Here is a 14,708-nt window from a genome sequence, read left to right on the forward strand (position 1 = left end):
TGCCACATTAGCTCTTCTGATATCATCTGCTATATCTTCCTCATGGTTACTCCAGTCAAAGCTTCCCTCATGCTGAGTAGTTACTGCCACATTGCCTTGATTTCTTGGTTGATTTTGGTTTGCTGGAATGTTTTGAGTTGCAGGGATTTGAACAGCTTGATTCTGATTGTTGTTCATTTGATATACTTGATTCTGATTCATTCCCTGCTGGTTGTTCATCTGAGGCTGATAGTGGTTATTAAAATTGGGATTGAAGTTGTTGTTGTTGGGATTGAATCCTTGGTTATTGTTGAAGTTCTGCTGGTTGTTGTTTCTATGCATATTCTGCTGGTATTGTTGTTGGTTTCTAGGCTGTTGGAACTGATTGACTTAAAAGTTCCTTGGCAAATTGCACTCTCTTGCAAAGTGTCCAGGCTGTTGACAGTTGTAGCAGATAGCCTTGGACTTATCAAATCCTATTCTCTCATTTGGACCAGAAACTAGTGATCTACCAGTTCTGTTGTACAGTCTATTGCTTCTTAATGCCAACATTGCAGCTTGCCATTTGAGATCCATGTCTTCAAGGTCATCAGCATCTATTTGTTCCAAATCATCCTGCACTACACTTGTGTGAATCATGTTTTTGGCCACAAATGCATTGTAGGACTCAGTGAACATAGACATTAGGGCTTGTGCCTCACTCCCTTGAACATGCCCTGCACCAGCACTTTGAGCATTTCTATTTCCCACAGAAACTGAATCATCATCAATCAATTGAACATTAAATCTCTGTTGACCACTTTGATTGCTTGAACCACCTCCAATGAAAGACCTAGCAGTCTCATTGTTGTGATCACTTGGTTCTTCAATGATGGGAATTTGTTGTTGATTCTTTGTTGTAAGATTCCCCATTGGAGCAATTAAAGTATTTGACACATTGAAACTTGGTTTATCTTCCTTGATCATTTCATTCTCAATCATTTCAAGTTCAGCAGCTTGAAGAAAACATACTACATCATCCAATTTCAATTCATTGAAATTTTGCTTTTGAAGGATGAATTTGCAAGCAGTATACCATTTTTTTGGCATTGAGTTGAGCAACTTTGTATTTAAATCAAAGTCATTCATTACATAGTCAGTTGTTCTCAACTCATTCACAATACTCAGAAAACGTTCTAGTATTGACTTCAACCTTTCACCATCTCTATACTTGAATCTTTCTAACTGTTGCTTCAGTCTTTGCTTCTTAATGTTCTTCAATTCAGTGTTCCCTTCATACATCTCAAGGATTGCATCATACATTGCCTTAGCAGTTTGATAATGTGCAACCTTTGTGAGGATTTCCCAAGGCAGACCAAGTTTGAGCATAGCCAATGCTCTGTCATCAACTTTTCTCATTCTCTCTCTGACAGCAGCAATAGCATTTGCATAGCACCTTCTTCAACCGCAGCTTGTGGTCCATTCTTGATAGAATTCCACATATCCACATCATTATAACAAACGGCAGCCTCAAAAAGCACTTTCCATTTGGTAAAGTTCTCCTGACCATACAATCTAGGTATCTTATTAGTAGACACCTCTTGTTCCTCATATCCAGACATTTTCTCAAAACAAAAGTTAAGCTTTTATCGAAAATAAAGTAAAATAATCAGATCTGAGAATAAATTCTTAGATCTGAGGTGTCTGATATGAATAGGACAAGATTCAACAATAAAAATCAAAGCTTTAAGTGAAATAAGGAAAAGAAAACACCTAAAACTTGTAGATCTGGAAGAAAAATGAAGAACAGAGCCTCTGACGTCACAAATCAATCGAACAGTGCTCTGCTTACGTCATTCTTCTTCAAAACTTAATCAGCAACAATCTTTCTAAAAATAGCAGCAACAAGCTCTGATACCACTTGTCAGGTCCCAAAATATGATGGTCGTTTATAATCGGATCTTAATCAATCATGTCATAACTCACACAAAATTAATCGTGTTGACAAGAGAGTTAATGACGGGTTACTATATTTAGAAAGATGACCGTTTGTTAAAGGCAGAATCAATAACAAACATACGGTTGCAATGAATATTCAATATACGAGGACACACGAAGGATTCACTCAAAAGATTTCCATTTATATAACGTTAATCATACAAAAGGATAATCGATTAGGGTTTAGGAGGAATCCTAGGACAGCCGTCACACACACAATATTCTCTTAATTAATGTGTCGGTCTTATCCACTCGTATATTCCCGTCTGTTCCGTGTGTTTCGTGTGTACTTGGCGGCGTGCCCTAATTATTCTATTTATAGGCCTGCCAACCTAAGACAGGCTGTCATTCCTTCTAGAAACCCTATCTGATAGTACATACTCAATTTACATATTCAAAAATATACTAAGTGTAAAACAAGTCTTCCGGGTAAGCTTTTCATTAAACTTCAGTCTCCGAGTACGCAGTGTACTCGGCCTTCCTTCAGACTTGGTAAACATAGAAGTGTACTCGGAATCAGTTTCCGGGTAGACTTTACTTAGAGAATATTTTACCAAGTAAAATATTCACCGAGTAGACTTCAATCTTCTTGGACTTATCAAACTTTGCTCGACAAATCCTCACGAGCAACCTTGTTCTTCTATGATCCTGTTCGGCCTTTTGTTAGTTGAATAACTTATTGATAAGGCGTACTCGGGAGTACATACCTTACTCGAGCAGAACCTTACTCGATATAACTTAGAGATATTCCATCAACTCATCAAGTATACTCGGACCATAATTATTAAATAATACCTTGCCCGGTCTTCCAATTACTTGGCTTCTTGGACTTGGTTGACCATACCTTACTCGGAAGAGTAAAATACTTGGTCTTGAAGAACAACCCTGCTTGACAAAGTGAACCTTACTCGGATATGCCAAATAGATGAACCTTACTCGGAAATCACCAAAAAGCATACCTTGCTCGGATGTCTACTTAAGAAGATTATTTGAAGTAAACCGTGCCCGGAAGGCAAAATATCGTACTCGGCTAAGTAAAAGCTTACTCGAAGGTCCAAGGTGTACCCGGATTCAATACTTAGCAGTTTCTGAGGAGGTTGAGAAGATTCCAATCTTCAATATTCTTCAATTAGGTCAGATCTTCTCATTTGGGTCAAACTCTTGACCCAACACATTAGCAACTCGGAAGCTACCTATCTATATAGACGGTGTGTGAAGACGAATTTTTGTGTTGGATAAAGGCGACATTCATCACCTTCTTCTCCATGCTTTAGCGCTCTCATTTTTCACATTTTCTCCCTTTCATTTACATCTTTTTCGTTATAATATTTCATTAAAAACGTATTTTGCCTTGGATTGCCAACTATATATGTTTTTAGGAAATTATTTCGATAGTTAATACTAATAAAATATATTCAGCCTTTCATTTTACAAAATATCAATTTCATATTCTTGGTTATTGATAAACAGCATTATATAATCTTATTCACTTTACAAGATAATAGTAATCTCGTTTGTTGATTAAGTAATACATTAGTACACCATTCTACTAGAATTTATGCATTACAATAATAATAGTGACTTCCATAGTTCCATACGCAACAAACCACACACACAAGGAAAAAAGGAAAAGAAAAAATAAAGACAATATCATTCTAGTACGTGTAGATTAGCTCAAGACCCCTAACCCAAATAATAATAATAATAATAATAATAATAATAATAATAATAGTAGTAGTAGTAGTAGCAGCCAAAGCTTATGGCACCATGATCATGATCAGAAAGAAAAATCTGGAAAAGAACAAAAGATTAGTTATGATAAAAATAATTTAAAGGCAATTTAGGTGTTTGATGACGACATAACATGAACACCCCACCCCAATGAGAGAAAAGAATTGATTTAATTTAACACAAGAAAAATAAGATTCAAAAACAAATAATGATATGATAGGTAATCCACCGGGCAACCATAGTTACTATAGCATTCGATTATAACAGACTTTTAACAATGTCATGTATATTTTAAAAGGCTCACTAAGTTTATACCTATGTGTACCAGAATTTCCTATACATCAACAATTATAAGTTGTAGATATGACATGTGTTTTTTTTTCTTTTAAAAAAACTAAATAAAAATTCCAATAATAAACAAGAAAGAAAGCGCTGCAGGTGTGGGCTCTTGGTGGCAGCCCATTTTTGTAGAAGTTTTAATCATCAACCACAGGCCCACACCCTTTCAAATAACCAAAAAATCTAAAACTTGAGGATTCCATTTCCGTATGGTAGGATAAGAATTCCGTACAAATATGTCTTTCTTTTGAGGAGTCAATGAATAATAAATATGATAAGATATTTGTAAATTTACTCCTCTCCCACACCAAGGCACCAAAATATCCATGCCAGCCCATAGTTTAGAGCATGATAATGAAAGTGGACGTTAAAGAGTTAGAAGACAAGGTGGGGATCTTTTCATGTGTTATCAAAGTGTTGGAAAATGATTTATCTTTTCATCGTCAAGTCTCGTGGTTGTTAAAGAAATGTGTAATTTATTAGTCGAATTCGAAGTGTGTAAGTTTATGTTCTAAAATAATAAAAACATTTATACTCACTCATCTTTGGATGGCGCCCTATAGTGTTGCGCTAATAACCAATGAGTATCATGAGCGTCTTATTACTGACGGACGCATTCTTGAAAATAGCGCCTTATATAAAAAGTTTATTAGTTTGGTGGAGAGCATTACAGACGAAGTTTAAGTTCGTAGTGTTGATTATTTCCGCCATTTCGTCTTTAATTGAGGTTTTGATTTCAGACAAGATTTTAGCTCGGAGTTTTCAGGCGATTGAGATTGAAGTTTAGTAGTGTTGACTATTTATCCATAATAACAAACAAGACGATTTCAGATTACCATAATAACAAACAAGACGATTTCAGATTTCAGGCTGAGAGACAGTGGCTTCGTACCGGGACAGGCGGTTTTGAGAGCGGAGTCTAGGAAGGTTGCTAAGCATGAGACATCGTGTTTGGAGAATCAGCACGTGTTCATTCCATTTGTCTTCGACACTTTTGGATCCCTAGCTCCCGAGGCGGTTCGCTTCTTGGAGCGGGTGCAGAAGGTGGTCCACAGTGACTCGCAGAGCCCGAGGAACCAAGGATTTATATTTAGTAGAATAGGCTTTGCGATTCAAAAGGGATAGCGGCGCAGCTTGTTGCTCGCTTACCCATTATCCAGATGTAGTTCGGTTTGTGTTATATATAAAAGGATGATTCTCTAACTATATATGTATTTAAAATGCAGAGGAATTGAAGTCATGACAATCTCCTATAGAGGTAGCCACATTATCTAAGACATAGTTACAGTAAGAGATGAGATATTGAACAAGTGGCCGAGGAATGTGACTTCGGCATATGGGACACGTCGAATGATCTTTCAACCAAGCACCAATACAGTCAGCATGAAACTGCACCCCATGCTCGCACTTCGGAAGCTTTCGACATTCATCTCTCTGAGACACTTCACAAAGGCACACCACGCAATCGTATACCACGCCACTTTTGTTACTGACATTGACCGGCCTGATCAATGCGCGTCTCCTAAGCCACCAAAAGGCCACCACAAAAGCTGTTGTGCCGCCAACAACTGCCGCAGTGTTTAAGAGATGATCCATAGATCAAGAGAAGTAATTAATTCGTTAGTGAAGTGCTGTAATTAATTTGATTAGGTTGCAAGTATTTATAGTAATGAAAAGGCTACGTGCAAAGTACGTAGTTAAAGCACACACATATATATATATATATATATAGATGAAGAGATTAAGGTAAGGGTCAAAAGTAAATTACAAAACATGGGTACACTAATTTATGTATGGTAATTGCATTGCATAGTGCATACTACTAATTATTCAAAGTTTGACCGAGGGATATGTCCATATATTTACACAAAGAGTAGACCCTTCCGCAAGCAGCTAATGTCTTATGAATGCAATGAATGAGCCAAGCCAACTTATTTGGACTTTCTTCGGAATATCCATATATCTACTTTAGTTTTCATTTCTAAAGTTATATTTGAATATAAATATAAATGATTTGTTTAACAAGTTACACACCCAATTACTTAATATTTCTAAACTAAACCAAAAGAATATTTTACCCCTTGCTAAGATTTGACTCGGATATTTTTTTTTCAAAAAATAACGTCATTACCATAAGTCAAGACTGAGATAGCTAAAGACAAATAAATCATTTCAAGTTCCAACTAAATACTTTTAGACAAAAACATGTATGATAGAGACTGATTCGAGATGATCAATCTCCTAATAGACCCGTAGAGTGGGTTAAGCTTCCAAGAACAAGATATAAGAAGAGAAACCAAATTTGAGACAATTTTTCGTATTATTTTTTTAAACAAGGATTACAATTTATAGGGAAAACAAATACGTACATAAAATAGGAAAAGATAAACATTAAGAAACCTAGTTATAATATAATAAAGAAACTAAATAATAAATAACTTAATTAATATATTAAACTTGAATAATAATTACGATCGTATCAATGTGCCAATAATTAAGATGCATCAATAAATGTTTACTGAAAATACCAGTCATATCAAGATTACATCTAGATAGGACATGTCATTATGGACTTGCATGAATCTAATTAAGCCTTCCATTGTTGGCAACATCAACCAAGTGAGACGTAAGAACTCAAAATTTGATTTATATGAATTCCGACTTTGAATTTAGATATCGAATTTGTGAGTTTTGATTTGTTCAAACTATATATACGTACAAAGCTAATGTTATGTATTAATAACATGATCTTTTTAAATTTTGTTATATTCGTTTTTCTTAATGCGAGTCGAAATATTAACTCTAATATGAGCTCAAGTATAGAATAGAATTCCGAGTTTGAATTGGTCTTTTTAATCTAATAAAAATGAAACTGAATTCAGTTTTAAACTTTAAATAACTTGAATTTAACTTGATTAATTTGATTCGTTAAACACCTCTAGCCACAAGACACTCCTCCTCGAGTATGGAAGAAAGTTGGTCCGGTGATCATTACTTGTTAGGTATCAAGTAAAATCAGTTCTAGTTTTAAAAAGGGACCTTTCTTTTGATCTTGGCTTGACAATACTTTTTGTCATGTAAGGTGATGTATCAATACAACTTGTTTTTCTAAAGTCACATGACATGCTTATAAATCAATATTTTCTTATTTTCTTTTGTCTTAGGACTTTTTATGATGAATCATCTAAGTAACAGTTTTTTTTTCTAGGGTTATACCTTTATATGCTACCAAATGAGAGGAAAAATCACTCAAACGGCTATAATATACTGACTTCGACTTCAAATTAACGTATCTACATTTATTTGTGTACGTATTGAACTATAGTTTCGTCAATATGGACTTATAAACATGTTATACGACTGCAACTCATCCATGTATCGGTTTTTCACTTGTGCATCATCAACAAAGTTAAATATAAAAAACTAAGAAATATAAACAATAGTCAGAAGAGAAGAAACGTCATATCCTAGCAGATATCAAGTGCATGTGAAAACTTATATGCTATATGTGCTTAATTGTGTATGAAATGCACTTAAGTCATTATTAAATTAGAATATAATTTGATACACGAATAATTAAAAATCAAAAGCTTGCATTCGTTAAATTATTCCTTAAGATAATGGATAAGATCATAAGACTGATTGATCAAAATATACTTGTATTTTCAGAAAAGGAAATATAAAAAATAAAAGCAACTATTAATTTTTGTGGATGATAGGAAGCATCGTGTATTCGTGTGTGTGATAAAAGCCAAGCCAAGCCGTTGCGGACGTTTATGTTTGCTGACATTGAGTCCGTTTCTCTGAGCATTCTATTTTCGTAATGATAAGGCCGTACTACTGTCAGTCAACCTCCTGATATTATCTCAAAAATATCTACAACTTGAATAATAATAATAATAATAATAATAATAATAATAATAATTTTTTTAACAAACAACAAACAAAAAATTGTATGGCTAATTGGCTATTTCGTACCGGTGACCCAATGGCAAAGGGCCACCGTCAGGTTAGCCCAACCTAGTCGCACAGAGCACTTAAGATCGATAAGTACTTCTAAGTTATCTTCAATTCCGAGAAAAACCCACCAGTCTGAAGCCCCACTTATGGTAAATCTCGGGTGCCCTCAGGATCGAACTAGAGATAACAAATTTTTTTTCATTATTAATTTTCATACATCTAATTTAACCATTTACATGCAGTATAAATATAAACTGTGTTACAAAAAAAATGAAAACTCGTATATGACAATTATATCACAAGTAATTGTAACTTTCGGAAAGACTGGACTGGAGACCCTGGCTAAACGAGCTGCTTAGCCAGGTGGCAACAGTCTCCATAAAATATAAGCCATACCGGCTCACGAACTCATACGACTTCTTTAGGTAAACCCGGTGCCTATGGTCGCCACCAGAAACCAGGGCTCTACAAAGCGGGCAGTTTGGATGGTCTTTTAACCATGCTTCAACACACTCAACATGAAACCCGTGTCCGCATCTTTCAAGCACCGAGTACCTATCACCCAAAGCCACCTCTGACAAGCACACGATACAGTCCACTCGCGAGCTGTCAACTTCGACCTCCTTTACCGTCATGTTGATCGTCGTCTTCTTCTGGTTCTCGTCTAACCAAGACTTGATTGGTGTGGTTATGGAGTCCACCAAGCCCGCGATCATGATCATCATCATCATCATCATATCTTCTTGTTCTTGTTGATGACTATAAGTATAATTGGTTTTTGTTTGTGAAAGAAAGAAAATTATAATTAGATGAAAGCAAAATTCAAGTGGCCACACTGCAAGAAATGAATTCGGCTGCCAAATATATATATATATATATATATATATATATATATATATATAGGCCCATGCATTGCATATTGCCTAGTTTTACTTTGAAAATTTGAATTAGAATTCAATTAAATAAAATAGTTGTTTAAACATTGAGTCATGTGATGAAATTGGTCGACACGATATAATTTGGTCAATTCAAGTAGTAAATGGAGTGGACCATATATGTTCTAGATTGAAGCACCTATGTATTATAGACACGCACGACGGCTTTTAAGCTTTGACATTTTTTTTCACGCGTTCATAAAGTTTCTTCACTTGGGAGGATCGATTGTGTGATATATGGCTAGCACAACTTGTTTGTCTTATGTATCAATATAAACATTATTTTTTAATCAAATACATATATGTCAGTTAAATAAAAATAAAAAAGGAAATGGAATTCTTCGTTAGGGTACATGAACGCTTAACCGAACCAATGTTACATGTTATGCTAGATAAACAAAACATGATATAACACAATGTTACATGTTGGTCCATGTGAAGGCCGAAGGATTAGATCAACCGGAAGACCTTGTGATACCAGTTAATGTGGGAGGGTGGCTTTCATCTTCAATCGAACAAATAATTGTGTTGAGATTAACTTTAAGTTGACTATGACTAATTATAATATAAGCAATATGATTTGGTCCCCAAAACACCACCACTTGCATAGAGAAGACTAAAAAAATGATAGAAGGATTGATAGGCAGAATTAACAAGTAAAAACATACAATTTTTTTTTTCTTAATCAACCAATAATGCATAATTGATGGGCATAATTATTGTTTTACTTGGAAGTCATGTTTCAAAATTTATACTGATTTTTATAATTATTTAGATCACATGAGTTAAATAAAAACGTATTCCTTTGTAAAAATTTGCTGATTTGAGGTCGTGAAAATTGACATCATATGCTTCACATTTTCACTCAATTAAACCTAAACTGTTAGCATAAAATTAGGTTGGTCATTAAAGCTAGTTTTTTTTTTTTCAACGATACGTATGAAGGAAGGGTATAGCGTGCTATAGTTGATTAGATGGTTTAAATTTACGTTTGTCAAATGTATAGGTTTTTAATGCATTGTAGTTGCCAATAAAAACAAACTTTACTATGCTATTTATATATGTTATTATTGTTTGAAAAAACATATATGTGCGAAGTGTACGAAACAAAGAGAGAAAGATTGTGTTGCCAAAAGTGTAAATAGAGAGTTGTTCGATCACTTGAAATAACAAAATAATTACTCCTTTTATTAATTTAGTTAAACAAAAGATTAATCTACTTATATATCTAGTTTCATAATCACTCTAGTTAAACAAGATACTTACTTTAGTTATAATTTCAATCAAAGAATCTAGTTACATAATTACTCTATTTATACATATAAATACTTTAGTTATCCAAACAATTACGCTAGTTTACAATACATACGCAAAATTTCATCAAATTCCAAATCGATGATTCATAAATACTCTAGTTATGCAAATAATTACGCTAGTTATACGCTGGCATACACAAAGATTTATCAGTGATTCAAAATTATAATCTAGTAATAACTAAATAGCTACGCTAGTTATGCAAACAATTACTCTAGTGATACATATAATTATGCATTTGTACAAGAGCATACACACACAAAAGTTCATTGGATTCAAAAGTCTTAGGTGGTGTTTTAAAAATCAAAATTCACAAAATTCAAAAAAATATTCTTCCATAGTAATTCAAAATGGATAGTCAATTAATCGATATTCATTTTCAATAACAATTCAATTCATATCTCATTAACAATCAATTTCAGATTCGTATTTCATCATCAAGTTTAGACTTGTCAAAAGTAAGGGTGTGCAAAAGCTGAGCTGGATTGAAAATACCCGAGACCCGAACCGAAAATTACCCGAAGCCGAACCGATGCTCCATAAACAGGCCAGTCTTCGGTTCCAGTATACTTCAGGCTTCGGGTTCGGGTCGGTCATCGGTTCTGAACATAGAGTAACAGAAGTTTTCCAAACAGGACCAAACGGGATTAATCCAACAATCAGTATGCAGACAAAGGCAATGCCTTTACAGAAATAGGAATATGAATAAGCTTTGAAACGAAATAATGAAGAGGTGGCCCTTACAGACTAATCCAACCATTATTGGATCTTTCTGAAACTCAACAACTCACTTTCATTCAATAATGTTCTTCGCTGCAGAGGTGACCCTTCTGCGTCGAGTGTTAAAATTTGTAAGCCTTGTTTTAGCGTCGTATACACTGGTATTAAACTCGTAAAAAAAGACACTTATAGTAAAGCGCAATTAAAATAAAAAAAAAGGAAAAAAAAAGAAAATAAAAAAATAAAAAAAAGGAAAAAAAAGAAAATAAAAAACAGCCGTATATTAAAATCTTGTAATCTACTTCTTCTTCTTCTTCTTTTGTTTTTTTTTTTGTTTTTTTTTTTTGATGAAAAAATGACCTAAATAAATATTTTTCAATTGTTGATTTAGTAAGTACAGTACAGTCTTTGTTGTTCAAGTAACCGGCGGACACACACTAAACTTAACTAGATCTATCTCTGAAACAATGGCGCGAGGAGGAGAATCAGACGAAGAAGAAGGAGACACCCGGCATTTAATCCATCAACAACACCAAACAACCTTCCAGATCGATGATGATGAAGAACACCACTTGAACAAGAACCCTCATACTAACAACACTAGTAGTAGTATTCGCAGCAGCAGCAGCAGCAGCCTCCTCCTCCTCTTCCTCTTCCTCTTTCACAACAAAAGAACAAGGTACCTCTTTGCAATCACTCTCCCAATCATTATCCTCTTCTTTTACATTTTATTCTCCGCCCATGATTTCAAATCCCTATTCTCTACTAACATCTCCGACTCCGATCCAACACTCCAACACTCCACCACCATGCGTGAATCCGAATTACAAGCTTTATACCTATTAAAACAACAGCAATCACGCCTTATTCATTTATTATCATCCTCATCCAACAACAACTCCTCTCTCAGATCTGCTCTTACTGATCAGCTTTCACTTAATAACAAAATTCAGCAAGCCCTGTTATCCTCTCATCAATTCGATCCACAACTCACAAACCCTAATTTTACTGCTTGCACCAAAACACAACACAATAAATTATCCGGGCTGCGGAAAATCGACTGGAACCCCAACCAAGACAAGTATCTCTTCGCCATTTGCACCTCCGGTCAAATGTCCAACCACTTGATCTGCTTAGAGAAGCACATGTTCTTTGCTGCACTACTTAACCGTGTCTTGGTCATTCCCAGTGCTAAGGTGGATTACGAGTTTAATCGTGTACTTGATATCGATCACATTAACAAGTGTTTGGGCAGGGAAGTCGTGCTCACCTTCGAGGAATTCGCCGATCGTAAGAAGAACCGCATGCATATAGACAAAGTTTTGTGCTACTTCTCCCTGCCGCAGCCGTGTTATGTAGATGATGAACATGTGAAGAAGTTAAAGGCGATAGGCGTTACCATGAATGAGCTTAAGATTGTGTGGACCGAGGATGTGAAGAAGCCGACGGACAGAACGGTGCACGAGGTTACTGAAAAGTTCTCGACGAATGATGATGTTCTTGCCATCGGAGATGTTTTCTTTGCTGATGTGGAAAAGGAGTGGGTGATGCAGCCGGGTGGCCCCATTGGTCATAATTGTCAGACCTTGATCGAACCTAGTCGTGTGATCTTGTTAACCGCCCAACGGTTTATACAAACTTTCTTAGGAGAGAACTTTGTGGCACTTCACTTTCGGCGCCATGGGTTTCTTAAGTTTTGGTATGTATGTAGTTATGAGAATCCTTAGTTTTGCAAAATGTGTTTGTATAACTAGGTTTCATATATATTGTAGCAATGCCAAGAATCCAAGCTGTTTTTTCCCAATTCCGCAAGCTGCAGAATGTATTAGTCGTATTGTTGAAAGAGCCAATGTGCCAGTCATATATCTTTCTACAGATGCTGCAGAGAGTGAAACTGGGTTGCTGCAGTCATTGGTTACACTTAATGGGAAGACTGTGCCACTCGTTACACGGCCAGCTCGCAATTCAGCTGAAAAGTGGGATGCTTTATTATATAGAAAGAAACTTGATGGAGATTCACAGGTCAGTTTAACAAACCTTTTTTTCTGTTCATGATATTGATTGGTTTTTATAGGGGATTAGTAGTTGTCTCGTGGCCACTAAGTAGTATATCTTTTATCATTGCCTGCCGATCAAGACTAGAATATGCTTCTTTCATTAAACTAGTGTTTTGAAAGCTGCTCTGATGACATGTGCTTATGCATTTTATGTTAAGTTTTCCAGTTACATGGTAGCTTTTTACCACTTCAAAGTTCAAACAGTTCCGTACACTTATGATTCAGCTAAATACGATGGTTTAAAATATACAACATTGGTTTGACTAAAAGTCAGTGCGATCCTATAAGATTTACATCCATGAATGCAGGATTATTTTATACATTTAACCTTGCGTTTGTTTTTAAACACTCATTCTGAGCTCCTATAAGATTTACACCCTGCTCATTCCTGAACATATGTCAAAATCGAACCTTTTAACATCTTACCTTTTTACTTTTTTTCAATCCAACATATAATGTTTCAGAAATCCTTCATTGCATTGTATTAATCTTTCTTTGTAATCAACTATTCTTACCTTTCTTACCTTTTGCATCAAATCGTGTTGTTAGATTAAAATCACAGCCTAACTTTTGCAAAAAGAGAAATTGTTGGAAAGTCTTGAACTAAATCCATATCAATCGCATATACTAGCCTCTAGTGTTCTACTACATACAAAACAGATTACTTCATGGCCTAAATAAGAATACATTCAATAGACTTTCAACATTTGACATGACATGGGCAGACTAAAGTCAAAGCTGGAAATATGAAATAATGGTTAGTAATGTGCAAAAAGTAACTGTCAGATTTTTTAATTCTTGTATTTCTTGTGAGGGTTAGTGAATTGTGCTTTTCTTGGCATCCTATTAAGTTTCATTTTTTTTGTAATTATCTATATGAAGGTGGAAGCTATGCTTGATAAGACTATTTCTGCTTTATCTGCTGTTTTTATCGGAGCTCCGGGATCAACATTCACAGAGGATATTCTTCGGTTACGCAGAGGCTGGGGAACAGCATCAGTATGTGATGAGTACCTCTGTGAGGGTGAAGTCCCAAATTTCATTGCAGGGGATGAATAAAGGGGTTAGTAAAAGTTACATTGTAACATATGATGACAGTATTATAATTAGAGTTAGAATTAGAGCAAGCTGCTGTTTGGTTTTGTTTGGTTTGATGTACACTTGAGAGTCATTTTTTCATTCAATTACAAGTTTGGGTTTCATACCTCACAGCAGCAATGTGAATCTTGACTATATGCAGAGTTTGCTCTGTCTGATACAAGTATTATAAATCCTAAATAGTGACTTTTTATGTGTGATTTATCAGTTTTTGTTTTCATGTACCACTTGCATACTGTTTTTGAAAAGATTTTAATTTTTAAACTATGTCCTATAACTACTGGTTGATGGGATGTTTTAAAGTATATTGTATCTTAAATGAGAAAATTCAAGCTGTCTTTGAACTGCTCATATAACGTGATACATCCCCATAATCAATTAGTTATTGCGTTATAGAAAAACGATCACTTTGGTGATTTTCTCTTGTATATAACCCTGAAGTGACGGTTTAGTTTTATTATTATTATTTTCATTGCAAAGCAAAGCCACCTTAAAGCCATATATTATCATTGTCTGCATTGGTCATCGTCGACATTTTATGATGACCTTAGTAACTTGGTCATGGTCGACATTCTATGTCAACCTTAGTAACCTCCCG

At 35.0% G+C, this 14,708-nt stretch overlaps 1 protein-coding gene across 1 annotated transcript; it reads left to right on the forward strand.

Moving 5' to 3' along the window:
• Positions 1-11,412: 11,412 nt before the first annotated feature.
• Positions 11,413-14,323, forward strand: LOC143536866 (O-fucosyltransferase 36-like). Its single transcript, XM_077030767.1, has 3 exons — positions 11,413-12,654; positions 12,728-12,977; positions 13,895-14,323. The coding sequence occupies exons 1-3, from the start codon at positions 11,423-11,425 to the stop codon at positions 14,069-14,071; spliced, it is 1,659 nt and encodes a 552-aa protein (XP_076886882.1). The 5' UTR covers positions 11,413-11,422; the 3' UTR covers positions 14,072-14,323.
• The last annotated feature ends 385 nt before the right edge of the window (positions 14,324-14,708 follow it).

The sequence above is a fragment of the Bidens hawaiensis genome, unplaced genomic scaffold, assembly GCF_021521415.1.
Source record: "Bidens hawaiensis isolate Kalapana, Puna unplaced genomic scaffold, B.hawaiensis_p1.1 tig00010929_1, whole genome shotgun sequence".
In the NCBI taxonomy this organism is placed as follows: Eukaryota; Viridiplantae; Streptophyta; class Magnoliopsida; order Asterales; family Asteraceae; genus Bidens; species Bidens hawaiensis.

Excerpts from the sequence above, each read along its gene's own strand:
- LOC143536866 (XM_077030767.1), top strand. The coding sequence starts at position 11,423 with ATGGCGCGAGGAGGAGAATCAGACGAAGAAGAAGGAGACACCCGGCAT. Across the intron at positions 12,655-12,727 it reads CATGGGTTTCTTAAGTTTTG|CAATGCCAAGAATCCAAGCT; the intron begins GTATGTATGTAG and ends TATATATTGTAG. Across the intron at positions 12,978-13,894 it reads AACTTGATGGAGATTCACAG|GTGGAAGCTATGCTTGATAA; the intron begins GTCAGTTTAACA and ends ATCTATATGAAG.